We start from the raw sequence: 19,929 nt of genomic DNA, 5'->3' as shown, positions 1-19,929 counted from the left end.
GTTATTTGTTCGAGTTGTAACTAACCCCAGTAATTTGTTATTTAGCCGTCACTTTCATTTCAATATGTATTTATATTAAAGTTTTTTTTCATAGAAGTAATTTATGAAGTGACATTTTTTGACTTGCGCCACATTGCCATACATAGGTTCTGAAATGAAACTGCAACTAAATTGGAATGAGACAAAGATGTTTTTCAGCAGCTCGGTTAACATGGTGCTGTTATTTCACTCTTTTGTTGTTTATATTATACAAAACAGACATTGTATGTTGATACTCGGTTCGGTTTGTGTCACGGGTTATTTTGTTCATTTTTAACACTTTAGAAATACTATACATCAGCATAAAATATATAACCTTATAATCTACCATTTACAGTATTACAGTTATTCTCAAGGTCATGTAATCAAAACACTGAAAGAAAGAGGCAGCTTGATCTTAGGAATAGACACATTATTGTTACAGTGACAATCATAAATTAAATCTGTGAGATTCTGATACAGCAAGAGGGGAGATGCTGTTAATTTCAACAGGCTTTTCATTTATTTGTAAAAAAAAAAAAAGGTTTACAACTGTTGGCCGTAAACAAATTGTAGCTGAGAACAAAAACCCTTATTGTCAAATTTAAAGAATAGGCTTTCTTGTCACTGTCAGTGCCTACATTTATTACACCGTGTCCTCACCAGCCGTGACACGTATTAAAAGGTGTCTTTTCCATGTTAATTTTTTAGAAACGGTTCGTATTTACAGCATTGCAGAGAACAGAAAGTATGCTAATCTCAGGAAGGCTACTGTTTATGTGCTTTATTTAAAGGGGTCATATAATGGTACATGCACTTTTACAAGTTGATTGTACTGAAATGTGTGTTGGCAGTGCCTGTACACAACCATCATAAAATGATAAAAATCCATCCAGTGATGTCACAAAATCGAAGCCCCTCCCACGATTGTTGATTGACAGCAGCGTTTCAACACAGACCTGCCCTCGCTCGTGAGCGAGCTGTCATCATAGTCCGCGTGATCAATGTTGATACGCTGGAGCACTGTCTATGAGCAGAACGGCGTCTAAGCGATTGTGGTGTTCTGTTCTTGGGTGTAATAAGGAACACAGCAGTCATTTTGATGTTCCTAAATCCAAACCGCTGAAGACGCAGTGGTTGAGTTTTGTTTTCGAAGGGAATATTCCCCACGATCAACAGCAATGCTTTCATGTTTGTGCGAATCATTTGACCAGACTGCTTTATAAACGAGAACATTGAAAAAGGTATTAGCTCCTGTCTGAGTATGTGTTGTTTATGTGCCTAATGACTGTCATAGTCTCACAGACTGGTTATTTTTTAAACAGATCAGTAAAATATTAGTGCTTCAGCCCTGACAGTTGTACCTAACAACACTGCATAGATAATGTTACTCATCACGGACAAGCCTACATTTACCGAAAAAAAGTTTAGCTGTAACATAAATCTGTCAATGAACTAACCTATACATCAGTAAACACATAGCGTTCGTATCTCACTACTCTACCCTGCCAGTACATACAAAGATAGATCAAAGTGACATTACGTTAACCAACCATTCAGAAACATCCTGTTTTCCATCTCCGGTTCAAATTGATACGGTTGCACAGTGTCCTCAGAGACTCCCGCTGCCATTCTTCCAAATATAACGTTACCCTCAACTGTTGTCAAGGCAACACTCCATGTGTGTTGTTGTGGCAAAACGCCCACAGAACAGAGGGGCGGGGTGAGCAAAGCTCATTATCATTTAAAGACACATGCACTTAAACGGCGTGCTGAAAACAGCTGTTTTTGACCAGGTAAAATGAGTGTTTTCTTACAATACTAATGAGAATTTTTTATTAAAGTATATTACAAACTTTTAATTTAGACCCTAAAGAATCATATTAGCTTGTACAAAAATGGCATTATATGACCCCTTTAATGTTAAAAGTGTCTGTGTGAGTTTGCATATTTTGTGTGTGTGTTATTGCATTACTGAAAGCAACAAGAAAGTTTAAACTGTCAGTTAAGAGAGAATTTTTTTTTTTCGCTATTTACAAATCAGAAATTATGTTAAGTACATAATTTATCATATTGAACTCCTTCCGGAGAAGCATGTCTTTTTCGATGTTCTTTTTAATCCTCCTGACTCTAGGCATCTTATTTCTAAATTTATTTGTTTATTTGGAAGCTGCGTTTCAGCCCCTACTGTAAGATTTAAAGAGGCCTGGGAGGAAAACCTAGGAGTTGAGCTCTCCGAAGATACGTGGGACAGGTGCTTGACTACGATACATGCCTGTTCATTCAACAGCAGACACCAACTGATCCAATTCAAAGTTATCCACCACTTACATTACACTAAATCCAAATTGCATAAAATTTCCCCCTCTGTTTCACCAATGTGTGACAGGTGTAAGGTGGCAGAAGATACAGCTTCTCATGCTTTCTGGTTTTGCCCTTTATTGTTTGGATTTTGGTCAAGCATTTTTGACTGGTACTCCAAGGCTTACAATAAGCCTCTTTCACCAGATGCTGAACTTACCATCTTTGGCTTCTCACAGCGCACTTCCTGCCTTTCAGGTGCATTGCAACAGTCCCTAATGCTGGGCATGGTCATGGCTAAGAGACTTGTGCTTAAAAACTGGAAATCACCCTCACCCCCTTCCTTCCATATGTGTATTATGGACATGATCTCTGTCATACACAGGGATGTGATTTTTCCGGATTAATCCGGAATTCCGGATTTTCCGACCTGAAAATGTGACCTACGTGAATCATGCAGATCTGTAAAAAAAAAAAAAAAAAAATGGGGGGGGGGGGGGGGGGGATCTCACAGCCGTCACCATGGTAACCCGGGACGGAACCACAATCGCCGCGAATCGCGGCCACACCGGGCGGCACGTCAACATGGTTACAGATGGCAGAGAGATGCAATCTTTCCCCGCCCAGCGAGTGCTTGAAGTGCGTCAGAAACAGAGCGCGCGCGCGATCAGTTGTTGGTCATTTGTTGTGTAGCGTGCGCGACGCCGCATCCATATATACAGCATTGCTTTTTTTTGAGGGCGCTTAACACACAGGCTCGTAGAAACGGGCCTGGCAGCTCGCGCCAGTTCTAGACGCGGTGAAAGTTTACAGATTGTGACGGATGGCCGAATTTACGTGACACATTATAAATGAGCATTATAGTCTGCGATAGATACAGTGCCAAAAAGAAGAGAAGAGGATAAAAGGGGATAAAGACAGAGGTAAAGTGATGTAGTGAATGAACAGTTTATCTAATTGCATAGGAGTAAGATAGTATAATTTCATGGCAGTTATTTTTTACCTTAAACTTAATGTTAGCAGTTGTTCTGAGTTCTCCAGACTGTGTGATTTTGTTACAATCATGTCAGTTTTAAGACGCATTTTTTATTATCACTTTTTTATTAATGTTTTACCCTACAGTTGTGCAGTTTTGGGGGGAATACAGTAGGCTACAGGCCAAAAGTTTGGAAACATTACTATTTTTAATGTTTTTGAAAGAAGTTTCTTCTGCTCATCAAGCCTGCATTTATTTGATCAAAAATACTGATTTTTTTTTTTTTTTAATATTGTGACATATTATTACAATTTAAAATAATTGGTTTTCAATTTATTATACTTTAAATTATAATTTATTTCTGTGAAGCAAAGCTGAATTTTCAGGATCATTACTCCAGTAATCACATGATCCTTTAGAAATCATTCTAATATTCTGATTTATTATGAGTGTTGGAAACAGTTCTGCTGCCTAAAATATTTGATGAATAAAAGGTTAAAAAGAACTGCATTTATTCAAAATAAAAAAAATATTTTCTAATAATATAAATCTTCTTTACTATCACTTTTTATCAATTTAACACATCCTTGCTGAATAAAAGTATTGATTTATTTCAAAAAAAGAAAGAAAAAAATTACTGAACCCAAATTACTGACCAGTAGTGTATATTGTTACAAAATATTTCTATTTTTTTATTTTTATTTTATTACTTTTTATTCATCAAAGTATCCTAAAAGTATCACAGGTTATTAAAAAATATTAAGCAGCAGAACTGTTTCCAACTTTGATAATGAATCATCATATTAGAATGATTTCTAAAGGACTGCAGTAATGATCCTGAAAATTCAGCTTTGCATCACAGAAATAAATGATAATTTAAAGTATAGGCTAATAAATGGAAAACCAATTATTTTAAATTGTAATAATATATCACAATATTGCATTTTTTTTGTTATGTTGTTATGTGTCATACTCATGACATAAGTTGGATATTGCACATTAAGCAGTTTAAGTTTGGTGTAAATTTTTTTTAAAATATATATTTTATTTTTTAAATTCAAATAAGTTGTTGTCATGTGTCATAAAAAGTTGGATGTTTTTATGGGGGGGGGGGGGGGGGGGTCTCAGTATATTTTCCTGCTTTTTTGTCCGTAGCCAATCACATGCCTGCATACAGATGGAAAGACTCCGACTTTTGATGACTGACTCTATTGAAAAGTTTTCTGCTGTTTGGGGTTCATTTCTTGGGCATTTGGACAAGATGACAACTCAGTCGGCCCCCAGTGACTTCTCTAAGGTTTAAGCTGCATATCCCTTCTGGACACCTAGACTGTTGTGCAGATTTATACTAATGTACTTTTATATATTGGACCAAATGTATATTAATAAATTTCTTCCTTTTTTCTTCTTCCCCCCCCCCCCCCCCCCCCCTTCTTTCATGTGTGTGTATAGTCCGAGCCTGTGTTTGTTCTGTGTTTTAACTTTAAAAATCCTTAAAATAAAGTATAAAAAAAAGAAAGTTCAAACTGTCAACTCATTGTTAACAGACAAGTGTATTCTATGACAACGATTGTTTCAGTAACTCAGTATGTCATTTTTATAGTGTTAAAATAGTGTAATATTCATGAATTTGATTATGTACTTATCCATTTAGTTGAGGGTGCCAGGAGCTTGTGGAGAGGACCAACTCACTCAAGCATGATTGGCTGTGATTTTGATTGACTACATAGCGTCCCATAGTTGGGATCTGGTGATCTGGGATCTACGCATCTGGGGTCTCATTTATAAAACTGTGCATAGGAACCTTACTAAAAGTGTACGTGCGCCTGAAAGCCAAAAATGACGTACGCAAAAAAATATTCAGACTTATAAAACCGTTCGTACGCCAGAACCTGCGCAGAATTCACTTTATAAATCCCAGTCAGCGGAAGATTGTGCGCACATGCGTCTTCACCCCGAAAGAACCATATATGGAGCTTACAACGCCTAGTTTTACTATGCATATCCTCACCTGCATATTATTTGCATATGATTATTCATCCACGTGATAACGTTTAACGGTACAAGACACATTACATTAAAAATCAAGTAGTTGCCTATATATTGCCTTGTTTTTGAATACATAAATCAAATAGTGTAAAATACATAATCTTTTCCACTGGCCGAATAGTATTTTTAATAGATTTATATTTTTAATGGAAACAGATAGGCCTTGGGCATTATTTGCACAAAACTATTTTCTCAGACAATCTTGTATTATCATGATAAGCAATTATCTCTGTGGTTAAAACATTAAAACACAGCACGCTACAGGAAAAGTGTTCAAAAACATCGCATCCACAACAAATATTTATATTGATTGAATTTGAATATAAAAAATGTTGTAACTTCTCAGTAATGATTTCATGTTTAAGTGTTCTCCATTAATTTGAATGGCATATTTAATCTAAATGTTTATATCAGAAGTAAAACAGTTTAAATCATTATTTTATTTATTTAAACTGTTATTTGCGTCAGTTTCACTAAACGGCCCAACGCGCTCGCTGGCGCGGACATTTAAGAAGGGATGGAAATTTGCTTCAAGTGACAGGCTTGGTGAGTGAAATTATATTTGTATTATCTTGTATTTCTTTAGATTTTCTGTCTAAAAGTGAACAAAAAGACGCTTAACTCCAGCTCACCATCGGTGTCGCCAAACTGCTCCATCTCCAAAACGTTCGTACGCATGGGTCAGAGTTTGCGTGCAGGTGCGCAAATTTTCCAGTCAGGTTTGTTTTTATAAATCACAACTTATGCGTCGGAAGCGGCGTACGCACATTTTCAGCCCCGTTTTGTGCGTACGCCATGTTTATAAATGAGGCCCCTGGTGTGGACAGTCAAATTATTTGTCGCTGGAATCTTATCGCATCGTGTCTGGTTAGGACACGGTGTAACATTCGCCTCTGTGCCATATGATAAAAAACACGTTACTCTGCATGTGGCCGGACCCGAACAATACACACGTGTCTCGAACCGTGACAAGTGAATTGAATGGTTCAGATTTTTTTCATGAACCATTCCACCCCTAGTGTTTTGTATAGTCTATCAACAAGAGCTGGGGCAGATGAGCACCTCATCCCTTTTCTGCTCAGACATGGAAAACTTCCTATAACGATTGTTATGGAAAAATCTTCTCCTCTTTGTGAATACAATCCTATATAAGTGCTATAACACAGAACGAAGATCGTTCTAAGGCCCTGGCCTAAGGCACTTGAGGATACGGGCCCTGAAGCTAGCAAGGCTAAGATAGGGCGAAGGCATTCCTCTAAGACCTAAGGGGCTCAAACCATGAGGTCGGAGCCTTGAGGGACAATATTCTGAGCGGGCTGAGCTTGCGTAGAGTTCAAGACCAAGCTAAACAGACAGGACCCATGCTTGCAGAGCAGGGACATCTGCGTACATATGTCGCCAATGGATACTGGGTTTGGCGGTTGCCAGGAGAACGGTACCTGCATTGTGCCAAGTGTAAAGTTTGGTGGAGGGGGGATTATGATGTGGGGTTGTTTTTCAAAGGTTGGGCTTAGCCCCTTAGTTCCAGTGAAAGGAACTCCTAATGCTTCAGCATACCAAGATACTTTGGACAATTGCATGCTCCCAACTTTGTGGGAACGGTTTGGGGATGGCCTCTACTGTTTCCAACATGACTGCGCACCAGTCCTGACCTCAACCCGATAGAACACTCTGTTTCCGCTCCACCAAGGTCTGTGGTGGGCGTTCTGGCGCAATATGGCTGATGTCGCATCATCCAGGTGGATGCTGCACATTGGTGTCACTTTGGGTGTTCCTGTGCACCCAGGAACCCTGCATATTCTCTTCTTGTAACACATTATTTGCCATTGTGAGGTATTGACATCTTTGAAAAGTACCCCTTATCGCACAATGTTGCCCTGAAGCAACAAAAAGAAAAACAGAATTTGTACATGAGAAATTAAAAAAACTTTATAAAACCTGCCAAAAGGCTTCTCTACACCTTCATACACACACATTTTTAATGTACAGTCCATGTCATTTTAAATAAGATTACTGAAGCAAATAATCTTGCCTTCTCACCTTCAAATGGTGCATGCTAGTGACTCCCAACCCTTACTGGACTGTTCTTTGATACTTTTTCAAACATTCTAATTGGTTGCAATCATTTAAAGAAACATGTACTGAACATAGGGCTTGAGAAGGCAACGCTGTACTGTAGAGGGTTAATATTCTGGAAAATTTGAGTACAGTATAGAGTATATTATAATCAGATATGATGACATTACAGTAATTATTACAGCAAAAGCTAATGTTTTATTATAAATATATACATCACCATAATGAATGAGCTGAAAACGGGGAACTTTTGGAGACGAAGAGCTGCTCAGTTTAACATGATGACTGTACTTTTTAAATGCAGATTGGATAAAAACACAGTGATCACAGTTCACACCTGCAGTGAAGCCCCTCCCACAACAATTCACCAATAAATACTGGGAATATTCCCATCATCCTACAAGAGAAGGACAAACTCCAGGAGTAGCAGCTGAAATCTGTGTGACTGTTAAAGATGGAGTTTATTAAAGAGGAGATTGAAGACATGAGGGATCCAGAACCATCCAGAATAAAACATGAAGATACTGAGGAACACATAGGTTGGTGTTCATTCTTGATTCTTCATTATGACTACTTTGGTTGATGTGAATTAATAAGCAGTATATGGATGATAAATGATAGAGAAATAGATCTAAATGATCATAACCTTGTATATAGCAGTTGTCAAACACATTTTACCAATATTTTCAATTGAATGACAGAACAATCATTATGAAAAAGAAGTTTATTCAAGTGTGCTATTAGTATACTTCTTTTAAACTAAAAATAAGAACATATACTTTCAGTCTACTTATTATGTACTTAAAATTGCACTTAAGTATACTTGACTCATAGGTACTGACAGAAAGGTCCAAGTATATTTCAACTATAGGACTCAATCTTTTGATGGAGATATACTTAAAAGTGTAAAAAAAAAAAGTATTCTAAGTATACTTGGCTTGAAGTTGTTTAATCTTTTAATTGACTAGCCTATTAAATACTTTTTCACACATTTTACATATTGAAAATAATGGTTTATAAAGAAAGCAGGCGGTTTTCCTACTTCTGAGTATCTGAATGTTTGTGAAGGCTAGTCCACTGGTAGTGTACACAGGCATTTACTTCAAATCTAAAAAAAAAAAAAAAAAATTTAGTCCCAAGCAGTATTGAAATAGTACACTTACAAGTATACTACTAGTACATTGACATTAGTACTTAGTTAATAAAGTATACTGAAAATATACTTGAACATTAAATAACTTCTTATTTAAGTAGTGTTAAGTACACTTCTTTTTCGTACGGGGAACCTTTGCCATATGAATGATCTGAATCTGATCTCTGTTGCTTTCTGCTATTAAATCAGGGTTCACTTGAACTAATTCTAACTGTATTTCTGTGTATTTTAGACCAGGTGAGAGTGAAACAGCAAAGACAAGAACTGAATGAAGTGGAGGAGGAACATCGTAACTTTACAATTCAAAGAAAAAAAGCCAAAAAGACGCACATCTGCACTCAGTGTGGAAAGAGTTTCACAAAGACAGGAGACCTTAACAGACACTTAAGAATTCACACTGGAGAGAAACCGTATACATGCCCTCAGTGTGGAAAGAGTTTCACAAATAAAGGATACCTTAACAAACACACAAGAATTCACACTGGAGAGAAACCGTATACATGCCCTCAGTGTGAGAAGAGTTTCACATGTTTAACTGATCTCAAGTATCATCTGCGCATTCACTCTGGAGAAAAGCCATTTAAATGTGATCAGTGTGGTAAAGATTTTATTTCGTCATCACATCTAAATCAACACCTGATAGTTCATTCAGATGAGAGGCCTTATGTGTGTTCTCTCTGTGGAAAGAGCTTTTCACGGCTGATCACTTGTAAACGGCACCAGAAAAGACATAATGAAGTGAGAGATCATGTGTGTTTGGACTGTGGGAAGAGCTTTATTGCATCTGGTGAACTTAAACGGCACCAAAGAATTCATACTGGAGAAAGACCTTACAAGTGCTCATATTGTGACAAGAGTTTCACTCACTCTGGAAACCTGAATTTTCATGAGCGACATCATACTGGAGAAAAACCTTACAAGTGCTCATATTGTGACAAGAGTTTCACTCACTCTGGAAACCTGAATTTTCATGAACGACATCATACTGGAGAAAAACCTTACAAGTGCTCATATTGTGACAAGAGTTTCACTCAGTTAAGATCTCTGAAATCACACAATCGAGTTCATACTGGATAAAAGCCGTACGACTGTACTCAGTGTGAGAAGAGTTTCACCCAATCAAATAATCTAGTGTATCATATTAAAAAGCATTGTTCTGTGTCACAGCGAGCAAATATTTTCATCAGATCCCAAACTTTCAAGTAAATCATGTGAGATTCTCATAAAGTAAATGTGTAGTTAGTTAATAAACAAATGTTTCTGTGAAATGCCACAATATCTGTGTTTTATATGTTGGAAAACAAGAAAATTATTGAATTATTCTTACATTGATCGCTTACTCAAAGAAATACCAAAATTTAAAAAGAAACAGGAAGCAAATGTAAGAAAAACAACTATTAGTTATTTGTCAATATATGAAACAATTCACTAAATATTGTTTTTTTAAATTTAATATGGAGGGTGTTTTATCTTTTGTTTGTTTAGTTATAAAACCTGTTATTTCATAAACAGATGTATTAAAAAACCTACACACATCTCTGCAATATTAAAGAGGTCTATAAGCTCTGTACAATAACAACAATTATTACATGGCTAATGTAGAATGCGGTCTGATATTTCTTGAAAACAGACCGCTGCTAAGTATAACACACCGTTGCCATGAAAAACGGAGCATTGCTATGGACGCAGGATTCTAACCGTAGAGACGGAACGGACTATTTTCTTTAGCGGAAGCAATACAATCGTTTTTAAATCAATAAACTCCTTTTTAAATCAATATTTTGTGTCAAATTATTATTTTGTAGGTAGCCATGTAATAAGCGGGATAATGTAGAGCGAGGCGGTTGTTATAGCGAATACAACCCCTTCAGGCTGATTCAAGATCCCTCCGCGTCAGGGTCCTGATAAGCCTGTTGGGGTTGTATACGCTATAACAACCGCCTCGCTCTACATTATCCCTTACATAATTACCATTTCACTAACGATGTGTGATTTTGTGAGCAAAAGTTATCTACAGATCCAATACTTCAAAATAAACAATGAGATTCAAATAAAGCAAATGTATTGTGAAATTAACTAGTGTTCTGTGACATTAGTTTTGTGGAAGTTGTTTTTGAGTTGTAACTTTCTGACTTGTCATTTAGCTTTCACTTTCATTCAATATATACATTAAATATTTTTTTCCATCCATCCATCTTCTTCCGCTTATCCGGGGCTGGGTTGCAGGGGCAGCAGTCTAAGCAGAGACGCCTAGACTTACCTCTCCCTAGACACTTCCCCCAGCTCTTCCAAGGGAATACCAAGGCGTTCCCAGGCCAGCCGTGAGACATAGTCCCTCTAGTGTGTCCTAGGTCTTCCTCGTCTCCTCCCAGTGGGACGTGCCCGGAACACCTCCCCGGGAAGGCGTCCAGGAGGCATCCGGAACAGATGCCCGAGCCACCTCAGCTGGCCCTTCTCGATGTGGAGGAGCAGCGGCTCTACTCTGAGCTCCTCCTGAGTGACCAAGCTCCTCACCCTATCTCTAAGTCAGCGCCCAGCCACCCTGCGGAGAAAGCTCATTTCGGCTGCCTGTATCCGGGATCTTATCCTTTCGGTCATGACCCACAGCTCATGACTTTAGGTGAGAGTAGGAACGTAGATCTTCACCTTGCAACTCAGCTTTTTCTTCACCATGACAGACCGGAACATCGACTGCATTACTGCTGAAGCTGCACCGATCCATCGGTCAATCTCCCGTTCCATCCTTCCCTCACTCGTGGGGGGACCCCAAGATACTTGAACTCCTCCACTTGAGACAGGAACTCTCCACCAACCTTAAGCGGGCAAGCCACCCTTTTCCAACTGAGAACCATGGCCTCGGACTTGGAGATGCTGATTCTCATCCCAGCCGGTTCACACTCGGCTGCAAACCGTACCAGTGCATGCTGGAGGTCCTGATGTGATGAGGCCAACATGACAAAATCATCCGCAAAAAGCAGAGAGGAAATCATATGGTCCCTAAGCAGGACACTCTCTGGCCCCTGGCTGCGTCTAGAAATTCAGTCCATAAAAATTATGAACAGAACCGGTGACAAAGGGCAGCCCTGCCAAAGTCCAACATGCACTGGAAACAAGTCTGACTTACTACCGGCAATGGGAACCAAGCTCCTGCTCTGGTCGTACAGTGACCGGACAGCCCTTAGCAGAGGGCCCCGGACCCCATACTCCCAGAGCACCCTCCACAGGATGCCACAAGGAACATGGTCAAATGCCTTCTCCAAATCCACAAAACACTTGTGGATTGGTTGGGCAAACTCCCATGAACCCTCCAACACCCTGGAAAGGGGTGTAGAGCTGGTCCAGTGTTCACGGCCGGTACGAAAACCACATTGTTCCTCCTGAATCTGAGGTTCTGCTATCGGCCGAATTCTCCTCTCCAGTACCCTGGTATAGACTTTCCCCTGTAGTTGGAACATACCCTCCAGTCCCTCTTCTTGAAAAGAGGGACCACCACCCCCGTCTGCCAGTCCAGAGGTACTGTCCCCAACCACCACGCGATGCTGCAGAGGCGTGTCAGCCAAGACCACCCCACAACATCCAGAGACTTGAGGTACTCGGGGCGGATCTCATCCACCCCCGGAGCCTTGCCACCGAGGAGCTTTTTAACTACCTCGGTGACTTCAGCCCGGGTGATGGACGAGTCCACCTCCGAGCCCTCGGCCTCTGCTTCCCCAATGGCAGATGTGTCAGTCAGTCTAGGGTATCGTGGTGCCACGTGCACTGATGGACACCCTTATGCTTGAACATGGTGTTCGTTATGGACAAGCCGTGGCTAGCACAAAAGTCCAATAACAGAACACCGCCCAATCACGCCCCTCCAGGTATCACTGTCGCTGCCCACGTGGGGGTTGAAGTCCCCCAGTAGAACGATGGAGTCCCCAGTCGGAGCACTTTCCAGCACCCCTCCCAGGGACCCCAAGAGGGCCAGGTACTCTGTACTGCCATTCGGCCCGTAGGCACACACGTCAGTGAGAGACCTATCCCCGACCTGAAGGCGCAAGGAAGCGACCCTCTCATTCACCGGGGTGAACTCCAACACTTTGCGGCTGAGCCTGAGGGGCTATAAGCAAACCCACACCAGCCCGCCACCTCTCACCATGGGCAACTCCAGAGTGGTAGAGAGTCCAGCCTCTCTCCAGGAGTGTGGTTCCAGAGCCCAAGCTGTGCGTGGAGGTGAGCCCGACTATCTCTAGTCGGTACCTCTCTACCTCCCGCACAAGCTCAGACTCCTTCCCCGACAGCGAGGTGACGTTCCACGTCCCTAGAGCCAGTTTCCGTGTCCAGAGATCGGGTCGTCGGGGCTCCCGCCTTCGACTGCTGCCCGATCCACTAAGCACCGGCCCATTATGATCCCTTCTGCAGGTGGTGAGCCCACGGGAGGGCGGCCCAACGTCACTCTTTCGGGCTGAGCCATGCCGGGCGACATCACGGTCCTTGTTCTTAAATCGGTCATAAAGGGTTTATGAACCGCTCTTAGTCTGACCTGTTAACTAGGAAATGTTCTAAAACTGTTCTGAGACAGAAACATAATTTAAAATAGATTTCAAAGGTTTGTCTCAGCTTGTTCAATGAAATTAAACGGGAACTATAACAAAACGTACAGTATAGCAACCTACTTTTAACTTTTATACCGTTTCTAACACCTTGCCTCCCAACTTTGCTCAACCAATTAGCATTCATTAGCACACAGAGAACCAAAGCAGTGACGTCTAAGAATTTTGACCAAAAATGTATCCAAAAAAGTAAATGTTTCTCACAACTTGATATAAATATAAAAAGGTTAGATCAGAAGGTTTGTTGTATTTATTTGTTACATTTAGACACCTTTGTGAATGGCACACAGAAGGCATTGGGACTGAGAAAACATGCTAGGTCTGTAGCGTTTACCTCTTAAGAAAAGTATGGACCATTTTTATATTTTGCTCAAAGCAATAATCTACTAAAACCAAACAATGTACATAATAAAATAATCAAAACTCTCATCATGAGAACAAATCAAAGTTAACTAATTTAAAAGTTTTTTTTGACTTTCACCCCTAAATAATCTTTTAAATTCTAATATTGTTTATTGTGAAATGCTCTTTGTATGCTGATTAATAATGCTGTATGTATGTATGTATGTATTAGGGGTGGAGCCGAACCCGAATACGGTATTCGGAAAGGCACAAATAATGTGTTTTTTACGAATACTTATTTCGAACAAATACTTTAAAAATATTTGTATTCGGGAACAAGAAAAACTTTATATCAAAAAGCTGCGTTTCCTCATGAGACATGGCGACCGGCGGTGCTGCTGAGGAGGAAAGAGCCACATATGGAAATATTTTGGATTAGGCTAATGTCACGTTGTCATAAGGGGTCGTTCACATAGCGCGTTTTTTGCATGTGCAGATTTCAAATGTAGGCGCGCGGCAAGGGCGCTTATAATAGAAGCGAGCGGCGCGTTCGTTTTTCCAGGTGCGCCTATGTCCATGTTTGCATAGCAACGACAGACGCCACGAGAGAGCAAGCGCTTGTGGAAAGGAGAAAGCGGTGCGAACTGCGCTCTCCATGATGACGAGGAAGTATCAGCAAAGAATTAATTAATTTCTAGCCCTTGCATTAGCTTTAGATATATTTATGGAGATGAGAAATGAAATAAAAAGCCGTCATTAATATCAGTCCGTCAGAAAAGCAGTTCTAGGCTTATTCTTGGCTGGATAACTCTCGGTAATTTAGACAATAGGCTGTTGACAGAGTAACGTAAGGTAATGGCTGTTATGTTATTTTCTTTTCAATGACGTTCCTTGTTACATGTTCATTGCTGGATTTATGGAAAAACATCAACCAATATTGCATATCCATAATTATTATAATGGATACAATTAAAGAGTACTTACACTATAACGTAAATTAGAAGTGTAACGCAAAAAAAAATGATTTTTACACCTATTTTGAATTTTACTCGAATACAAATACAAATACAAATACTTTTCCCCCCTCAACAAATACAAATACAGATACAAATACCGGCTGCTTTGCACACCCCTAGTATGTATGTACGAAAAAAAAAAACATCTAAAAATGCCACACATTCACTTAAAACCTGATTTAGTCACAAACATTGTTTAGTTAAACAGTCAGAGTTATCTGTATGACAGATAAAATAATTGTATTATCTGTATTCTCATTTTCTGCAGTGTTTTAGCAAAATGATCTATTTTGCTGCTCACCGTATTTTTTACGCGCAGCTCTGTAGAAACGGTAAAATGACGGAATTATGTCCGCCATTTGAATAACACTGGGCCAGAGTCCGTTCATTGGGTTTTGGAACAATGGATCCAGAAAGACATGAAGGAAGAGGTTGAGGACACTGGAGTGGAGGAGGAGGAGGATAAGGATGAGGAGGAAGAGTAGATGGGAGTGGAGGAAGAGGTTAAGGAAGAGGTAAAGTATGAGGTGGAGGAAGAAGAAGGGGAAGGGAAAGGCCAAGGAGACAAGCATTGCCACTCTAGTTGCTCATGTCTTTGTCCATGGTATGTCTATGAGGGAGGATGGGCAACGAGTACAGCCAAACTTGAGTCGCTTCACCGTCGCCTCGATCATAAGAACCTTCATGGAGAAAAACAGGTACTACTTCAGACTGCTCTCAACTATAACTTGTGAGTGCTGTAAACTCTGCTGTGACAACACATACATGTACTGTAGCTGTTGCCCTATACTACTGTAACAAAAGTAAATGCATCAAATTGCCTCACATACATATAGAGTTTTCTGAACGCTTCCATTTTGTAAAAAGGATGTGTTACAGTTACAGTAATCAGTACTTCTGTTTTTCTAGGACACAGAGACGATGAAATGGAAGAAGCCTGCCAAATATTTCAGTTGATGCGAGGTGGCTAGGGCCAATACAGCAAAAAAATGTGCAAATGTAACCATTGGTTGTGTCTTTTGTGTTACAGTTTTTCTCGATTGCATAAACACATTTCTTGAAACTATGCCTCGTATTCTCAAAACTGTAAACACAAATCCACAACGTCTCACCCAGTTCCCCAAACATACTATTTTCAGGTCAAAATGAAGCTCTACACTCAAAACCATTTACTCTTGCTGAAAAAACAAACGTTGCCCTCAGACATCACACACAAGCCCTCACAAGCACACACACTACAACATAGTCTTACACACTGGTGCAATAAATTTAAAACATTTCCAAAACTGGTTATGTTATGTTGCTTGTGGTTCCCCCCTCACAAACCTTTTCACATGGTGAACACAAAAGACACAACCAATGGATACATTGGCACATTTTTTTATTCCTTAATGTACTGTACAGTACAATACACCAAACAAACAAACAACAAAATAAATGCTCTGCCTCAGCATCCCGTCTTTGGTCTGCATAGGCCAGAGTCTCGTCAGCAGTGGGGGGGGAATCCTCTTGTATGCCTGATCCACCGCTGGCACGCATCAATTGTTGACCACAAGCAGAATAACTTACCAGTTTTGGAAATGTTGTTTTTAATTTATTGCACCAGTGTGTAAGACTATGTTGTAGTGTGTGTGTTTGTGAGGGCTTGTGTGTGATGTCTGAGGGCAAAGTTTGTTTTTTTCAGCAAGAGTGAATGGTTCTGAGTGTAGAGCTTCATTTTGACCTGAAAATAGGATGTTTGGGGAATTGGATGAGATTTTATGGATTTGTGTTTACTGTTTTAAGAATACGAGGGATAGTTTCAAGAAATGTGTTTAAGCAATCGAGAAAAACTGTAACATTTATATAGTAAAACAGCTGTTAAATATTAATGTTTAATTTAGCTACTTGCATCTTATCTTGCACTTTATAACCGTTAACTGAAGCGCCACTCTGCAATCGCGCTCAGCAGCTTCTGTGAACAATAAGCCCCGCCTAATTTAATTTGATTGGTCATCTCAGCCATGTTGACAGTGACAAGCGCTGTTAGACCGCTGAGGACCTCAGATGGGAAGGTTGGTTATCCTGGTGTTGTACAAAATCCTTGCAGCACCAAAGTGGAGTTAAGATCAGGCAATTATTCCACAACTTTTGGTCATTGTTATGGATTCTTAAACGCGGGTTTAAGAATGTCTTAGTGACAACGAACTCTACCTGAAGCAGGAGAAATGCGAATTTCATCGACCATCCATCCACTTCCTGGGTTACATCATTGGCGGATGTGCATCCAGATGTACCAGGGGAAGGTCCATTCTGTCAGAATCTGGCCACAACCATCAAAGAGCTGCAACGTTTTCTAGGATTTGCAAATCTCTACAGGAAATTCATCACCAACTTCAGCCTGATTGCCTCTCCCATCACTTCACTACTCCAAAATCGGCCCATGTCTCTGTTCTGAAGTCCACTGGCACTGACTGAAGTGATCAATCAACTTTAAGAAGCCTTTTGCACCGCTCCTATCCTTAAAATCCCAATCCAGACCTACCCTTCATAGTGAAAGGGGATGCATCCACCAATGTTGTGGGAGAAGTGCTATCACAGTTGCAAGGGGAACAAGCCCAGCCTCATCCATGTGCCTTCTCCCTAAAACTGTCCTCGGCAGAGCAGAATTATGACATCGGCAACCATGTGTTTCTCGCCATCAAGTTAGCTCTGGAAGAATGGAGACACTGGCTGGAGGTAGCAAAACACAAATTCCTTGTCATCACTGATCACCGTAACTTGGAATATCTCCAGAATGCATGCCATCTTGATCTTTGCCAAGCCAGGTGAGCTTTGTTATTCACACACTTTGACTGTGAACACGAAGTTACTTACCATCCAGGTGACAAGAACACCAAAGTGAATGCACTTTCCTGCATGCACTCTCCAGACTTATTTAAACAATCTCCTGAAACCATTCTCCCTCCAGTCCTCTTCTTGTGCCCGATTCAGTGGTCTCTGAATGACCAGATCACAGCTCCCACCTCATGTACTGGTGTCCATCACCGTCTCTGGGATCCGTTCATCCAGGTAACCAGCAAACCCTCTCGCTCCTCAGTGAATGCTACCAGTGGCCAAGTATGACCCAGGCCGTCCAACGCTACATTCGAGGATGTCCCTTCTGTGCCATCTCCAAAAGACAGAGACATCTACCATCGGACCATGACTGGTTCCGCCAGAAAGGGGCCACCAGAAGGTCTACACGTCTGTCCTCCCTGATTCGTCTGATGACCTGAGAAAGTAGCACGACTGAGGGAAAGGCGTACAGAGGTAGGCTGGTCACTCATGGGCCAGCGTGTCCCTGTCCTTCAATAAGATTATTGGGCAGTGAGAGTGGTCTTCTGAGGTGAAGAGATCAACCTCTGCCCTCTTGAAGATACTCCAGATCTTGTGAACCATCTGGGGATGAAGCATCTGTCTCACCAGTTTGTACAGAGGCCTTGATCCAAGTCTACCTTGGAGGTTTATGTAGGACACCACGGCCATGTTGTCCATGCTCAATCAGGAGCTGGATGTTGGCCTGCCCTTGCACAGAGCATTCCAACCCAGGCTGAAGGAATCTGTCAAGAACACTATCCTTCTGGAGACCAAGCCCAAGTCTGTGCCGGCCTGGTACAGACAAGGGTCCTTCCGAGGGGCCAGGAAAAAAGTATAATAGGAACTTGTGGGGGTAAGGGATGGGACAGTATACACTGCAGGGATGGTGGCACTTAATTGAGGAGAAGAAGTTGGAAGGTGATCAGTGGCGGCGCCAGCAGCTCAGGAAGCCAGGGAGGCCTTGATTCTGGAACTTGGCTTGGCCACTAAGACCGAGAACGTATAGTACCGCCACCCCCTACCCCAATAAAACATTTTTGGAAGGAGCTATGGGGTTGTGAATGGGAGCAGACTCTGGTCAGGGGCTGGAGCCATCACTGTAACAGACTCTCTCACTGGAACAGACTCTGTGGCTGGCATGCTAGTTTCCTCCTTGCTCCTGCTGATGGTAAAAGGGGAACCATTGCAGAGGGAATACCCAGTCCACGTACTCCTCAAATGTCCCTCGAGGTCTGTCTTCTGAAAAACACGCATTGGGACAAAAAGTATTGGGACACCCCTCCAAATCATTTAATTCAGGTGTTCCATTCACTTCCAAGGACCTAGGCATGCAGACTGCTTCTACAAACATTTGTGAAAGAATGGGTCGCTCTCAGGAGCTCAGTGAATTCAAGTGTGGTACTGTGATAGTTTGCCACCTGTGCCATAAGTCCATTCATAAAACTTCCTCACTACTATAACAAAGTAGAAGCAATTGGGAACAGAAGTCACCAACTTTCGGGAGTCGATAGCTACAGACCTCCAAACTGGGTTTGGCGGTTGCCAGGAGAACGGTACTCGCCTGACTGCATTGTGCCAAGTTTAAAGTTTGGTGGTGGAGAGATTATGGTGTGAAATGAAAAAAACTTTATAAAAACCTGCCAAAATGCTTCTCTACACCTTCATACACACATTTTTAATGTACAGTCCATGTCATTTTAAATAAGATTACTAAAGCAAATAATCTTGCCTTCTCACACCATGTGCTCCTGTGACCATGTATCAGAAAAGGACGTCCCACCTTCATGCTAGTGACTCCCAAACCTTATTGGACTGTTCTTTGATACATTTTCAGATTTTAAATAGATTTCAAAATATTTATCTTATAGCTTGTTGAATTAAATTAAACAAAACCTATACTCGAATGAGCCAAAGATGCTTTTCAGCAACTCAGTGGTGCTGTTATTTCACTCTATTGTTGTTTATATGCGGTTGTTTAGCAATATCAACATTTCTTCTCAGAAAACTTCTACAAAGAGAAGCCACAATATGCCAGTAAACAGTGCAAGGCAGTACTTTGTATCTAGTCAAACAACAACAAAGACGTCTTGATATTTGAATGCGCCTCAGTGCGGTTTCCATTTTGTGAGTGCAAACCTAAAACAAGCATATTAGATGATAGAATGTGAAAGATCTGATACTAGACAAATACCTGAACTCTTGTTTTCAGGGTTCACTTTAATTTTCGCATTTATCCTCCTTAAACTGATTCTAACTCCTTAATATGTTTATTTCAGACCAGATGGAAGTTAAAGAGCAAAGACAAGAACTGAAGTAAAAGGTAATGATGCTGTAATTTGTTTCAGCCGGTTCACACCAATAAAATGAGCTTAATGTGCCAATTTACAGAAGATCTCAGACATCACCATAATGAATGAGGTGAAAACAGGGAACTTTTGGTTTTTCAGCAGCAGTTTAACATGATGGCTCTGTACCTTTTAAATGCAGATTGGATAAAAACACAGTGATCACAGTTCACACCTGCAGTGAAGCCCCTCCCACAACAATTCACCAATAAATACTGGGAAT

At 40.7% G+C, this 19,929-nt stretch overlaps 1 protein-coding gene across 1 annotated transcript; it reads left to right on the top strand.

Moving 5' to 3' along the window:
* Window positions 1-7,768: 7,768 nt before the first annotated feature.
* On the top strand, window positions 7,769-10,330 carry LOC311091527 (uncharacterized protein). The gene is made up of 2 exons (XM_084127486.1): window positions 7,769-7,959; window positions 8,806-10,330. The coding sequence occupies exons 1-2, from the start codon at window positions 7,875-7,877 to the stop codon at window positions 9,648-9,650; spliced, it is 930 nt and encodes a 309-aa protein (XP_083983612.1). The 5' UTR covers window positions 7,769-7,874; the 3' UTR covers window positions 9,651-10,330.
* Window positions 10,331-19,929: the final 9,599 nt, after the last annotated feature.

Source organism: Abramis brama, assembly GCF_963993115.1.
Source record: "Abramis brama genome assembly, chromosome: 10".
Classification (NCBI taxonomy): domain Eukaryota; kingdom Metazoa; phylum Chordata; class Actinopteri; order Cypriniformes; family Leuciscidae; genus Abramis; species Abramis brama.
The sequence above is the reverse complement of the archived record's forward strand: the minus strand, read 5'-3'. Positions and strand labels throughout refer to the sequence as shown.